General features: G+C 40.9%; 1 protein-coding gene across 2 annotated transcripts; it reads right to left on the bottom strand.

The window, feature by feature from the left end:
• Window positions 1-431: 431 nt before the first annotated feature.
• On the bottom strand, window positions 432-10,892 carry LOC124064662. 2 transcript variants are annotated; one of them, XM_046399308.1, is made up of 8 exons: window positions 10,138-10,892; window positions 7,743-7,855; window positions 7,342-7,445; window positions 6,995-7,169; window positions 6,798-6,906; window positions 5,037-5,122; window positions 3,747-3,787; window positions 432-2,701 (listed from the first exon to the last, which is right to left on the bottom strand). In XM_046399308.1, the coding sequence occupies exons 1-8, from the start codon at window positions 10,597-10,599 to the stop codon at window positions 1,293-1,295; spliced, it is 2,499 nt and encodes an 832-aa protein (XP_046255264.1). In that variant the 5' UTR covers window positions 10,600-10,892; the 3' UTR covers window positions 432-1,292. The 2 variants fall into 2 exon arrangements, with proteins under 2 accessions (XP_046255264.1, XP_046255263.1); XM_046399307.1 differs by having other exon boundaries at window positions 3,717-3,787; window positions 10,138-10,890.
• Window positions 10,893-12,964: the final 2,072 nt, after the last annotated feature.

The raw sequence follows: 12,964 nt of genomic DNA, 5'->3' as shown, positions 1-12,964 counted from the left end.
ATTAAGTCGACACCACTGTTTTTCTGCTGCCCAGGAAACAAGATATAATAAATCTGTCTCTAGTAACAGGCTATGTACCCTCAGTCAATAGCTGTAATCAAAGTTAAGTAATTGGATTTCCCTTAGGATCAATAAAGTATCTATCTATCTGTCTATCCTACTTACCAAAGTAATTATGTATTTGTGATGAATTTATACTTACCTTATTTAAATATTTCTCGCACTAAGCATTTCAAGTAATTTTTAATTAAATAAAGCTGTTTCAAGTAATTTCACGTGCCTCATCGTCTTGTGTGTCTTACATTTTGCAGGTGCTGTCGGATGGTTACCCCTGCAGACTTGTTGGGCCTTATCCCTTACATAAATTCAGATGCAAGGATTTTTGATTTCTTGAAACGTGAAAAAAGCTGTACAATTCCACACTGGTAATGATCAAATAGTTGTTTATTCAGTTCAGTTCTATCATGTGTAGAACTGTTCAACTTATTTCATCAATGCAGATTTCAGGTTTCCAAATATTGATGATTACTGCATGAGCTGTTTTGGATCAGCATCGCATTGTAAAGACATGATCAGTTATTCACTTCTATCACTTCACACAGCAAAGGTAGATAAGGGCTTGGGCAGAGGAGTTCATTAAATATCATCTTGTCTGCATGAATACAGTCCAGTGAACGTTATGTTCTGCAACATTTTGATATGCACCAGTCCTTAAAAGATTTGCCTGAAAAGTACTTCATTTGAAAAGTTGTTTTATTCAAATGTGAACATCATGTCAACATCCTGATGAGATTGACTTCAAATCAGGAAATGCCTAATTTCCTCCCACTGGTGCTTGTACGAATTCAGGTCAGGACCCCGCTATGACCTACTCCTTGACCTCCCCTGTAAAACTCCCTTTCTGCTCCTCATCTATTTTGACATACCTGAACACCAATACAAGCCAATATACAGTACTGCAATACAACAACCCAGCATATTATTATATTCAGTTTTTAGTGAGTCTGATTCAGACAGGTGTTTTTAAACTCTGTTATTAGTTTAGGGGCTGTGGTTTGCAGTGACCTCACATCTTAACAGCAGTGGACCAGACAACAATAATTTAATATAATAAGTTTCAATTAAAACTTTTTTTGGCAGGCTGCAGAATTAGATTAGATTGCACTACAGGACCATCACAATCCATTAATCCAAAACCTTTGAAAAAATGTCAGTATAGAAATGTCAACACTTATTTCATCAAACGCCTCCAAAAGCAAATCTCTTAGTTTTATCTTCATAGAAGTCATCCATTACTGGTCCTCTTCCACCTCTGTTGGCACCACAAACCCCAAAATCTGTATGCCCCATCCTGGCACCACCTCAACCCGCTCCCTATCAGGCCACTGGCTGCCCTCAGAGCCTTGCACAGTAGTAGTTACTGTTACCACAGCAGAATGACCGGGGCTGTCTTGATGCATGTGTTCTAAACTAACAGAACCAGAACGGAAACTGTGCAGTCTTGTAGTGACAGGGGAATATTTTTGTACTGCTGTCTTCGTCTTTACTGGTCCAGTAAACTGACTAAGATGAAGAGCATGAGTTTCTTCAATTTCAGAATCAAAATCAGGATTTCTAAACACAGCTGGATGAGCAGACTGGTCTGATTCTAAGCCTCTGATCTGTAGACTGTAAGGAATATCATATTTTCCATGTGGTCCTTTGCTGTTAACGGAATCAGATGACCCCTCTTGTATCTTGTCAAACACTGATTTATTAACAGATTCGACCTGTTCTGACCACAGGAGAGTGTCCATCTTCTCGGACTCCAGCTTGGTCTTTCTGACATCAGAAAAACTAGAGGGGTCCGTTTCAAATTTACTGGTGGCAGAATGTGTCCCAGCTAATATGTCAAGTCTACTACCAAGCAAACTCCTATAAACTCTGGAATCCTGATCAGAACCATATATATTGGCACTAGATGAGGCTCTAAAATTAGAGGGGGTAAAGCTCTCCACACTATCAGGAGCATGCGCAGTATCAGCTCGAGCAATATTATCAGCCCTTTCAGGCATGACTGCACTCTCAGTGACACTACAATTCATTTTGTCAATATTAGGGCAAAGTTTAATAATCGGAACTACAGCTGTGGAAACACTGTTAGTAGAACCATGAATTTTTGTAATGTCTGAATCACTACCAATACTGGAATTTCTCATAGTAATAGTGGTGGTACCCGAACCATCTGTTGAACCATTACTATACTCCCTAGATAAAGCACTCACAGAACCATTTTTGGTACCAGGGACCTCCTCCCTGGCCTGAACGGTCTCATTTTTCTCTGGTCTAGTTTGGTCAGACAAAAAAATGCCATCCATTTCCAATTCTCTCTGCTGTTTTTTTGTATTTTCGACAACCATAACTTCTGTCTCATTCTTCTCCTTTTCTTTCTTTTCTTGCTCGCTGACTGCAGCACTGTGCCTCCATTCTTTATTCTCAGCAGGGAGCATAGAAGTGCTCTCAGAAACCACCTGTTCTTCCTCCTGTGCAAAAGTGTGGATGTTTTCAAGGTCTAGACCGTCTATTATTTCTTCCCTCCTCGCATCTTGATCCATCCATTCTCTTCCTTCCTCTGATTGAGAAGATAATGCCCTCATCCTTGGTTTCTTTCCATTCCTTTGTCCAGTGAACCAGCCTGGACTGCTCACTGTTTGCTTGATAGCTGAAGACAGAAAGGACAACAATAAATAAATTAAAAAAAAACCCCAAAACAACAATAATGTGTGTTTTTTTTAATTTTAATTTAAATCAACAGACTGGAGATATATTAATTAATATTTGAATATATGGAATGGAACCATCATTGCCACCATCTTGTATCTTTAGCTATGTGCAGCAGGCAGCAGAAATGAGTCAGCCAGCACACAATTTGGTTGCAGCTATTTTAAACAGTGAAGATTTAATAAACACACTGGCGAATGCCAAAACCCCCCGGAGACTCAAACTGCCCAATACACTACTTCAGAGGATGAAGTTTGCTGTCTTTTTAGTCTGGAACGGGGTGGACCTTGGCCTACAGGCCAGGCCGTTGCCGTCCCATCAGCATCAACCTCACAGCAGTGCCCCACAACAGCCCGTGTACAATCTTCGCCCGTGTTGTAGCTATTTTAAACAATGAAGACTTAATAAACACACAAGCGAATGTTCGCCCCTGCACAAGAAAGGTGCCAAGACAAAAGAGGAAAGAATAGGCAGGATTTATTTAAAACTAGACAGACTAGGCTCTTAATAGAGTACATATTTAGGGATGCACTGATAGCGATACTGCGTTAATATACTTGTACTCGTTAAAATTGATACCAATCAAAACCTTGATACCCGCTTGTACACACTGCGCGCTGAGTCTGCTGATCACCGCGAGCACCGCGGAGAGCTGCGGACACGAAGCAGCGGGAGGTCGAAGGTTTCATTCTCCGCCGTCCCAGCATGATTTTGACATCGATCAAGTCGATCCAGCTAAGGTGCTCTGTGTCGGGGAGCAGCAGTGGTGGATTGACTCGATCACTCGAGCTGCTTCTATATTATAATTAATTTCCTGAATGGCATGCCATATTATATATATGTACAGAATTGCCTATACTGCAATACTATCACTATCACAGATAAACTTCAGTTGCCAGCTGGTGTGGTGTGATTTAGAGTAATTTGTTCTGCATCAGTATGTTCTCAGAACTTACAGTTTTGTATGTCAGTGCACATGGACTCACAGCAGGAGCAAACTGAGGTTGCAGCTTCCAGCTCCTCCCACCTACGCAAGAAAGAACAATCATGTCACAACAATTATATCCATTAGGGCAAGTGGTTTGCTTCATTCAAGGCACAAAATAGTGCCAAAAGCAAACCACAAACAGCTAAAAGCTAAGTAGAGACCAATCCTACAGAAGACTATCTGTTATTTATACAGATTACTCAGCATATTTTGCCAAGTAGTGTTAAGTGCAGTATATTGCTACTGAGTATATTTGATCACTGTGTGACCTGGAGTGGTCTCCTGGAGCAGAAGGAGAGCATGCTGCAGGGTTACCTCCCAATGAAGAGAGTCCTTGCAGGACAGGGAATCACACAGTCACAGTCACCACAGTCAGAGAATCTTGCTGAGCACTTACCCTGCATTCAATTTGTGCTTATAAGTCATAACTCCCGCCTCAGAGTGCCATCACATCAGTTAAAAGTTCGATGCGTTCTATTTGCCACAACACAGGACAGCTTGTATGTAACGTTATTCAGACATTGTTGTTATAGCAACATCTACCGATTGCAAGCAGCACCAGTGGATAAATTTCAATTTTCTATTTCAATTTCTTTATATAGCACCTTATACAATCAAAATTGTCTCTAGATGCTTTACAGAGACCCAAAGCCTGAACCCCCGAGCAAGCAGACAGTGGCAAGGAAAAACTCCCTTTTAACAGGAAGAAACCTTGAGCAGGACCCAGCTCACAAGGGAGAACTATCCTGCTGATAGTCAGCTGGGTGAAGGGGGGAAAGAAGAGGTAGACAGGACAGAGAGGATGAAAGAGAAAGAGAAACATACATGCAATAAATATCATACATTACAAAGGACAAACATGACAGGTTGTTATAATTGGAATTCTGTAGACTATTACAAGAATTTCCCTCCAGGGATTAATAAAGGAATTCTGATTCTGATCTGATCTGATATGTATTGTATGTATTTACAAACAACACATTACGCAGTATTTCACACCTAACAATACCAAAGCTATATGCCTATAAGCAGAAGTAAGACAGTATTGTATATACGGCTTACTAAATTGGACAATAAAACGACAAAAGTGCTAAAAACATGCAAAACCACAGCTTTTATTTACAGTCGATTAGAGAAATAGTTTTATTAAATTGTTTACTTTTGTATTATTATCTTTCATCTGATTTTTAGCATCTTATTGTCATTTTCACCCTACACAGACAATTTACTTTAAATCAACCATGTCATACTTGCAAAGACGGTTCTCTTAAAAACACTGGCTGCTTACCTGCCAGCACCACTGTTGTAGTTGCAGGACTTTGAGGCCTGAGAAGTAGTGAGGCCAATTGACATTGAACAGTGAAGATACAGCACCTATACACAAACAGTGAATGAAAAGCCTCAAATACACTGCTGGGGTGTCTCATCTTGCATGCTGCCAAACACTAAATTATATGAATACATTTTAATGATGGCAATAATGGCAAAATAATGTTTCCCTGCTATACTCCCTGCTGAAGGTATGGGTCCAGTGGGGATATTTCCATCCCTGTTAAACCGATAACAACCAATAATATCATAACAATTTAATGTAATAATTGCCAATAATGTAATGTTTTCACATAGTTTTTTCCATTCATAATGAAAGTTAATAATGTAACTGGCAAACAATGTGATGTATTTTCTGAAGCAATAACAACTTTTTCCACATAGTGTAATAATTACATCATTGACTGTCATATTACCAGCTGGGTTAAGAAAATCATTAAGCATGACAACTACAGCCAATGGTGTAAAAATATTTATATTTTAAGTTTTATCTGTTATAAAGTGTCACAATTCCATGACAGCAAAAACCTGAGCACACACTCACAGTAACTCTTCCTGTGGAAATATGTTTGTATAACTTGATGGTTGGATTTATCTTTGGCCTTCCTGCCTTTTACTCCTCAGCCATTTGAAGACCAAATGAAGTGAGCATACATTTGCAAACACAGACAATTACTTTGCCATTCAACATGGCTCTACACTGTATCTCTTTGAAGATGCTTTATTGAAAGCATCAGTCTATAATGAATCTCTCTGAATATTCACAAATTTGCAAGTTTTAGAAGTCATAATTTCATTGGCTGTTACGTTAAAAGCAGTTGCTACATACTTGTGTGTGTGCCCTTAGGTGATGTCAATAGATGATGATCTCAAACAGGAAACCAAATTACATTTCATTGCATTGTACTTGTACATGTGTAATGACAATAAAGCTGAATTTAATCTAAAAAAAGAAATTTTTCCAGGCTGCACCTGAATGGTTGAATGCTCATGTGTGAGCTGTCTACTCCGGTATGTACAAGTATCTACAAATGAGCTGAACCTGTGCCAAAAAATATGCTGATTTATAAACCCTTGTATGCATGCCAGTGTGCAATTTCCTTTTACAAATCTCAACTCGGTTTTGTAATTGCCTGCACATGAATCATCCATTCTCATATCACGCCCTCTACACTACCATGTTCCTGATCAAGTCTGATCTTAAGAAAGACTTAAGCAGCAAACGGTGTTAATGTAGTTATTCATAAAAGCTTACTTTAATGTATAAGATGTCTAAAATCTTATCCCTAAGCAAAATGACTTGATGTTAAGTGATTTTCCTCCTGGTCACATAGTGGTATTGCAGTGTGGGATGCATATGTGTCGGGCTGTGGCCTGCTGAAACTGTGAAACTACTCAATAGGTCATCTCTGTATAATCTGGATTAACAAGTGTAATTTGGCACACCACCACAGGTGTTCACTTATGGTGCACTTATTTAACCCGGTAAGATCTCTTCTCTGCTGGTGTGTACAAGGTTGCTTGATTGGTCTTCCTTACTCTTAGGTTTCTTAGTGAGTTTTCTTGCAAGTCGTAACATGTCACATGACATTTTTTGACTACAGGTAAAGAATGGCTCAGCCAAACCTGTGCAGCATCTATTCAGCCAGAACAGGTGAAAACACTTAATTGCAGAGCTTTTAAGGTTTTGTTAGGGTGTCAAATTCAGCTTTGACCTTACTTGTGAGACTTCTCTGAATAGAAATGTATCCACAGAGAACCTCAGCACACTGCCTCCTCCCAGAAGGAACCGGGAGCTGCTGCCCTCCCTCCTGCTGTCTGTCATGCAGCTATAATAAAAAAAAACACAAATCAAGACATGTATAGTGACAAACCAGTTACTGGAAAAGTGTGGCCATGTTCTTAATAGATACACACCCGTAATTTGTAATAATATCCACTTTGGGCATTCCGTTTGGGTCTTTGGAGCTTGTAGCATAACAGGAGTCCACATAAAGCCTCTCCCCAGCCAATAAAGCTCCTGCCTGGGCCACAAAATACACAGGCTCCCCTAAAAAGAACCAGTGGCCTGAAGCAAGAGGCTCCCACTGGTCTGTTAAAAAAAAAAAAAAAACATACAGAAAATCTGAAGTTAGAGATTTGAAAATGTCCAAAAAAAACCCCCAAAAAAACAAAGTGAATGTTTTAGATATTTCCAGCTAACATGCCATCTTGCAAAATTGTTTGTGACACTAAAGCATTTTTAGATACTGTAGCCATATTACCATTGCAGACAATGAGGCTGAAGCTGAGTTTACTCCTGATGTTCTTCATAAAGGTTCTGTGCTGAACTTGGGGTTGGAAGCCAACTTTGTAAGAATAATGAAACCTGAGACAGAAAAAAAGTATTTTGAAATGACAGAAATTAATCCTGGAATATGTGCATGGAGATATTCTTCTACCACATCGCGTTTTATTTTCAGCCTCTGAAGGCTGATAAAAATGTCATGCAAAGTTTGTTTTGTTAGAGGCTAGAACTGACTGTTCTTTCCATGATGAGTACATATGATCATTGGGGTGACAACACGCAACAGGTTGGCTGATATCAAATAGAAACTAGCTGTATCATGAACATTCAAACCTATACCTTAAAGCACAGGTTAATGAATAATTTAATAATAATTACCTGTTGTAATGGCAGAGGATGGGAAGGTTAAGTGGTAGAACTCTGATGACGGAGCCTTGCAGAGGTGGTGTATAATACAGTGAAAATGCATATACCAGCTGACCACCAATAACCTGAGAGAAAGGGATTAGAGAGGTTCAATATGAAAATATAGGAAGTGTAACCTTGATTTCATAAGCTAATATTTCAGCATCAGCATGTCCTGATGTTCTTCACCAGCAGTTAAAGGCACAATGTGAGGTGTTCTCTTTAACAATGTTTTTATTCAAAACGCACACTGTGTCCTTGAGGTTTAACAAGCATACATTTACTTTCTCTTAAAACATTTGCAAAGTCAAAAATATTCCGGACTCCACATTGTCTACATCCATGTTTGCATCATCTACCTGATCTTTTCTGGTGCATTTTGTTTCCTTGCCAAGTTATTGCCAGCAGCTACAGGATAACATGTTGACTGGAATAGTGTGTGACATTGTTTGTAGCATGTATGAATACATTTCCACAGGATACCTGCTGGCCCACATCTACTTTACAACAATTGTGTATCATACAGTTAGAAACAGTGCCTGAGGCCTTTAGCTTCCATGAAGAGTGACTTAGGTCTAAATACAGGCTGCTAATAAAGGCTTTAATTCCAATATCTCCTGTTTTATGACTGTATATAAACCACATTTTAGTAAGTCATCTCCCTGTTTTCTTTATAATATCTTCTGTTTGCTATATTCATTTGCAGTTACTGCAATTTCAACATGTCTCTTCTTCATACCTACTATGATTTTTGCATTGCAGATCTCAGAATGTGATTATCATGGAATTTGCTAAAATGTAGATGCAATTTATAAACATCATGGTTTTCTCTACTATTACAAGTGCCAAATGAACAGTAAAAAAACTACTAAGCTGCTATGTTTTAGTCTCAATTATGGGCACGTTCAGCCCCAACATTTTTACCACCCACTTAACATTGAGTAAGACCCACTTTTGCCACCAAAACAGCCCTGACCCATCCATGCAGGACCTCTGAAGGTATGCTGCGCCAAGCCATCAGTGGCAGATCCTTTCAGTCCCATAAATAATGAGGTGGGGCCTCCATGGATTGGACTTGTTGTTCCAGCATATCTAACAGATGCTTAATTGGATTGAGATCTGGAGAATATGGAGGCCAAGTCACAAAACACCTGAAACTTGTTGTGCGACAGAGGCTACTGCCATCAGAGAATACCATTTCCATGAAGGGGTGTACAGCAGGGTCAGCAGCAGCGTTTAGGTAAGTGGTATGTGTCAAAGCACCACACATGAATGGCAGGACCTGAGGTTTCCCAACAGAACATTGTCCAAAGTACCACACTGCCTCAGCCAGCTTGCCTTCTTCCCATAGTGCATCCTGGTGCAATGTCTTCCCCAAGTAAGCGACACAAATACTCCCGGCCATCCAAATAAAGGAAAAGAAAATGTAATTCACCAAACCAGGCACCTTCTTCCATTGCTCTATGGTCCATTTCTGATGCTCATTGTAGACATTTTTGGTGGTGGACTCGGGTCAGCATGAGCAACCCTGACCAATCTGTGACTATGCAGCCCCAAAGCAACAAACCACAATGCAGTGTTCTGACACCTTTCTGCTGGAACCAGCATGAACCTTTTCAGCAAACTGAGCAACTGGATCGGACAACACAGGTCAGTTGTGCATCAATGAACCTTGGCTTCCTAGGACCATGCCTCCCATTCACCCATTTTCCCTCCATGGCCCTCTTTTGGTTGGTCCAGACCATTGCAGACAGAAACATCAACAGTTTTTAAGATGCTCTCACCCGGCCATCTTACCATCACAATGTGGTCCTTGTCAAAGTCACTCAAATTCTTATGCTTGCACATCTTTTCTGCTTCCAACTTAATATTCATTAAATTTGGGTATTTCCTAATTGAGATGTTGATGTATTTATCCAGCACATGATCACAGACTTTCTCATGACAGAATGTGCTTAAATGTGTGTAAAACACGGAATTCAGCAAAAACAAAATTGTAAAATGTGAATTAAAAAAAACAAAAAACAAATCTGGACAAGTCTATAGTACTACCTAATTTCTTGAATAACCTAGATTTGACTTAACATGTCAGTCACTTACCACTTTAAGTTTCTCTTTAAAGTGTTCAAACTCACCAGTTAAATATACTCAAATCTACTTAAAATCGCATTCATACTCAACATTAAAATATTAAACATTAAAAGTGAGCTTTGAGATTTTGCACACTTGGTAGTCATTTCTTGCTAACACTAACAGCTGTAGTCGCACAACAATAGTTTTTGCATCTGCCTATTAAGCAAGGAATCTGTCTGTATATTATATTTAAGTTTGTTTGTAGGCTAATCTGCAACTGGTGTGGTTTCCCAACCTGAGATTTTCCACCGCACTCCGTCAGTCTATAGTGGAAGTACAGGAAGCGGGGGCTGATTCTGCTGGCTTCGCACGAGCCCAGTCGGAACAGGTATGGAAGGGTCCACGCGCGCAGCTGTAAGCGATCCACGCGCACCGAGATTCCACTCATACCGCAGCGGACCTCCACAGCGCGTCCACCTGCCTCCTGGATGCGTTGGTGTTGTCTTGTTGGCGGTAACAGCAACCCAGTCAGTCCGTCTGGAATCGGTGTTCTATGAGGAACAGGCCGAAACAGCTCCGGTGCTACTAGTGGCCGTGATGCGTGCTGGAACATGGGCAGATGGTAGAATGAAGGGCGAGGGGCTGCATTTTGTTTCGTCTCAAACGGATTTCCCCCTTCCGACCATGCCTTGTGCTGAACCGGACCTCCAAGTGTACCTCGAAACAACGTCCAAACAAGCCAAGCGAACAGCAACATCGTTTGAAAACAGCGACGACAAGCAGGAGCCCTGAAGCGACCAGTGAAGAGTCTGGTCCGGTCTGGTCTCCTTTGGTGACTTCATTATCACACCTGCTGCTTTCACTGGCCTGCTGATTGGATGGAATGGACAGGTTTATGTTAAAAAGTTATTTTCTGATGTATTTGACCCAGTCACAAACAGTTGTTTTCTGTTCTGAGAGACAGCCAGTATTAAAATTCACTATGTGATATTGACATGATTAACATTTTGCTTCACCATAAATAAACAAGGCTCTGTTCCTGAACAGTTTGCTTAGCTGTCTGATTAGAAAACAGCAAAGAACACCACCACAATAATGAGTATTTAAATGCTGTATTAAATAGGCTTAAAATATAGTTTCCCTTACACAGAGCTTTAAAGATTTATGATTTCAAACCTGTATATGTCCAGATAATTCATATAATCTCCTCGTAGTTTTGTGTCTCTCCCTCCCTTTTTTTCTCTCTCTGTATCTTTCTGCAGGTCTCTCTCCATCCAGATCTACATGTTGAACTGCATCCGGCCCTCTGACAAACCCAGTGTCTACTGTCAACATCTGTCCATGTTGTTCTTCTATGTAGTGCTATTATAACTAACTTAAACAACATATCAGCTAAAAAACAAATACATACAATACATAGTCTTCAGAATTCCAATTATAACAACCTGTCATGTTTGTCCTTTGTAATTTATGATGTTTACTGTATGTATATTTCTTTCTCACTCTCTCTCTTTCATCCTCTCTGTCCTGTCTACCTCTTCTCCCCCCCCTTCACCCAGCTGACTATCAGCAGGATAGTTCTCCTTTGCAAGCCGGGTGCTGCTCAAGGTTTCTCCCTGTTAAAAGGGAGTTTTTCCTTGCCACTGTCTGCTTGCTTGGGGGTTCAGGCTCTGGGTCTCTGTAAAGCATCTAGAGACAATTTTGATTGTATAAGGTGCTATATAAACAACCCATATAAATCATATTACTAGCATTAAAAAGATGGAAAAACTAGATTGTGCAATTCCTGAAGAAGCTGTAGTGTGCAGTCTGTGGGCTTTAGTAAAGGAGGAGTCTGGAATCAAACCACCAACCACAAAATTAGTGGAAAACTTGCTCTCCCAGCTGAGCTATGGTGGCCCCATGATAGACATCATGTGTCATCTGATCTGTGCAAGTGACATGAAATGCCATTGTTCCACTATCAGAGGGCACTCAAGTGCCAAAAATGGCTAGCACATTACTGTTTTGTTTGTCAATGTAAGACCCGTTCTAGGCTCTCTGGAGAAGAGAGGAGCAGAGCTGTCAACTGATCACCACCTGGTGGTGAGTTGGATCAGGTGTGGGGGAGGATGCCAGATAGATCCGGCAGACCTAAACGAACAGTGAGGGTTTGCTGGGAACGTCTGGCTGATGACTCTGTCAGGGTGATGGGGTGCCGTGAAGGGTGCCGTGAAGCTAAAGAAAGAGTCCTACAGGTGTGTGTGTGAATGGTTGGCTCGTGGGACTCCTGAGGCAGCTGACAACTACTGGCAGACCAAACTCTGGCTCTGGATACAGCTTCCCAAGTTCCCCAAGGTTCTGTGCTCGGGCCACTACTATTTACCCTTATTATGTTCCCCATTGGTGATGTTATTAGGAGACACTCAGTTATTGGGCCCTAGAAAGAAAGTGACATGTTTTGTCATTGGAGGGAACTCACTCCAACGAAATTCGTCCTCTGCATTTAACCCACCCAAGTGGCGCGCGCGCGCACACACACACACACAACTAACCTGGGGCAGTGGGCGACCACGTGCAGCGCCCAGGGAGCAGTGGGGGTTAGGTACCTTGCTCAAGGGTACTTCAGCCATGGACACCGATACGGGGAACCGGTGTCCATGGCTACCCTAACCGCTGATCCACGACTGCCCCACCTTAGAAACAAATTATCCAATGATACAGCAACTCTAGATAGCTTTACCGTGGCCTCAAGCTCCACTGTAAGGAATCTAGGAGTTATTTTTGACCAGGACATGTCCTTTAACCCACACATAACACACATTTCAAAGACTGCATTCTTTCCCCTCTGCAATATTGCAAAAATTAAGCACATTCTGAGTCAGAAAGATGCAGAAAAATTAGTCCATGCATTTATTACTTTCAGGCTGGATTATTGTAACTCCCTTTTATCAGGCTGCCCCAAAAAGTCTCTAAAGACTCTCCAGCTAATCCAGAATGCTGCTGCACAATTACTCACTTAACACTTAAAGATGGTGCTGCAGGAGCAGCAGCAAGTTGTGGTGGCAGATCTGCCCCCTCTTTTCTTCTTTTTAGTATTTTCTACTGCGTGACATGTTTTACTTGTTTTCTTTAATGTGGTC

This window comes from Scatophagus argus, chromosome 9 (assembly GCF_020382885.2).
Source record: "Scatophagus argus isolate fScaArg1 chromosome 9, fScaArg1.pri, whole genome shotgun sequence".
NCBI lineage: Eukaryota > Metazoa > Chordata > Actinopteri > Scatophagidae > Scatophagus > Scatophagus argus.
The sequence above is the reverse complement of the archived record's forward strand: the minus strand, read 5'-3'. Positions and strand labels throughout refer to the sequence as shown.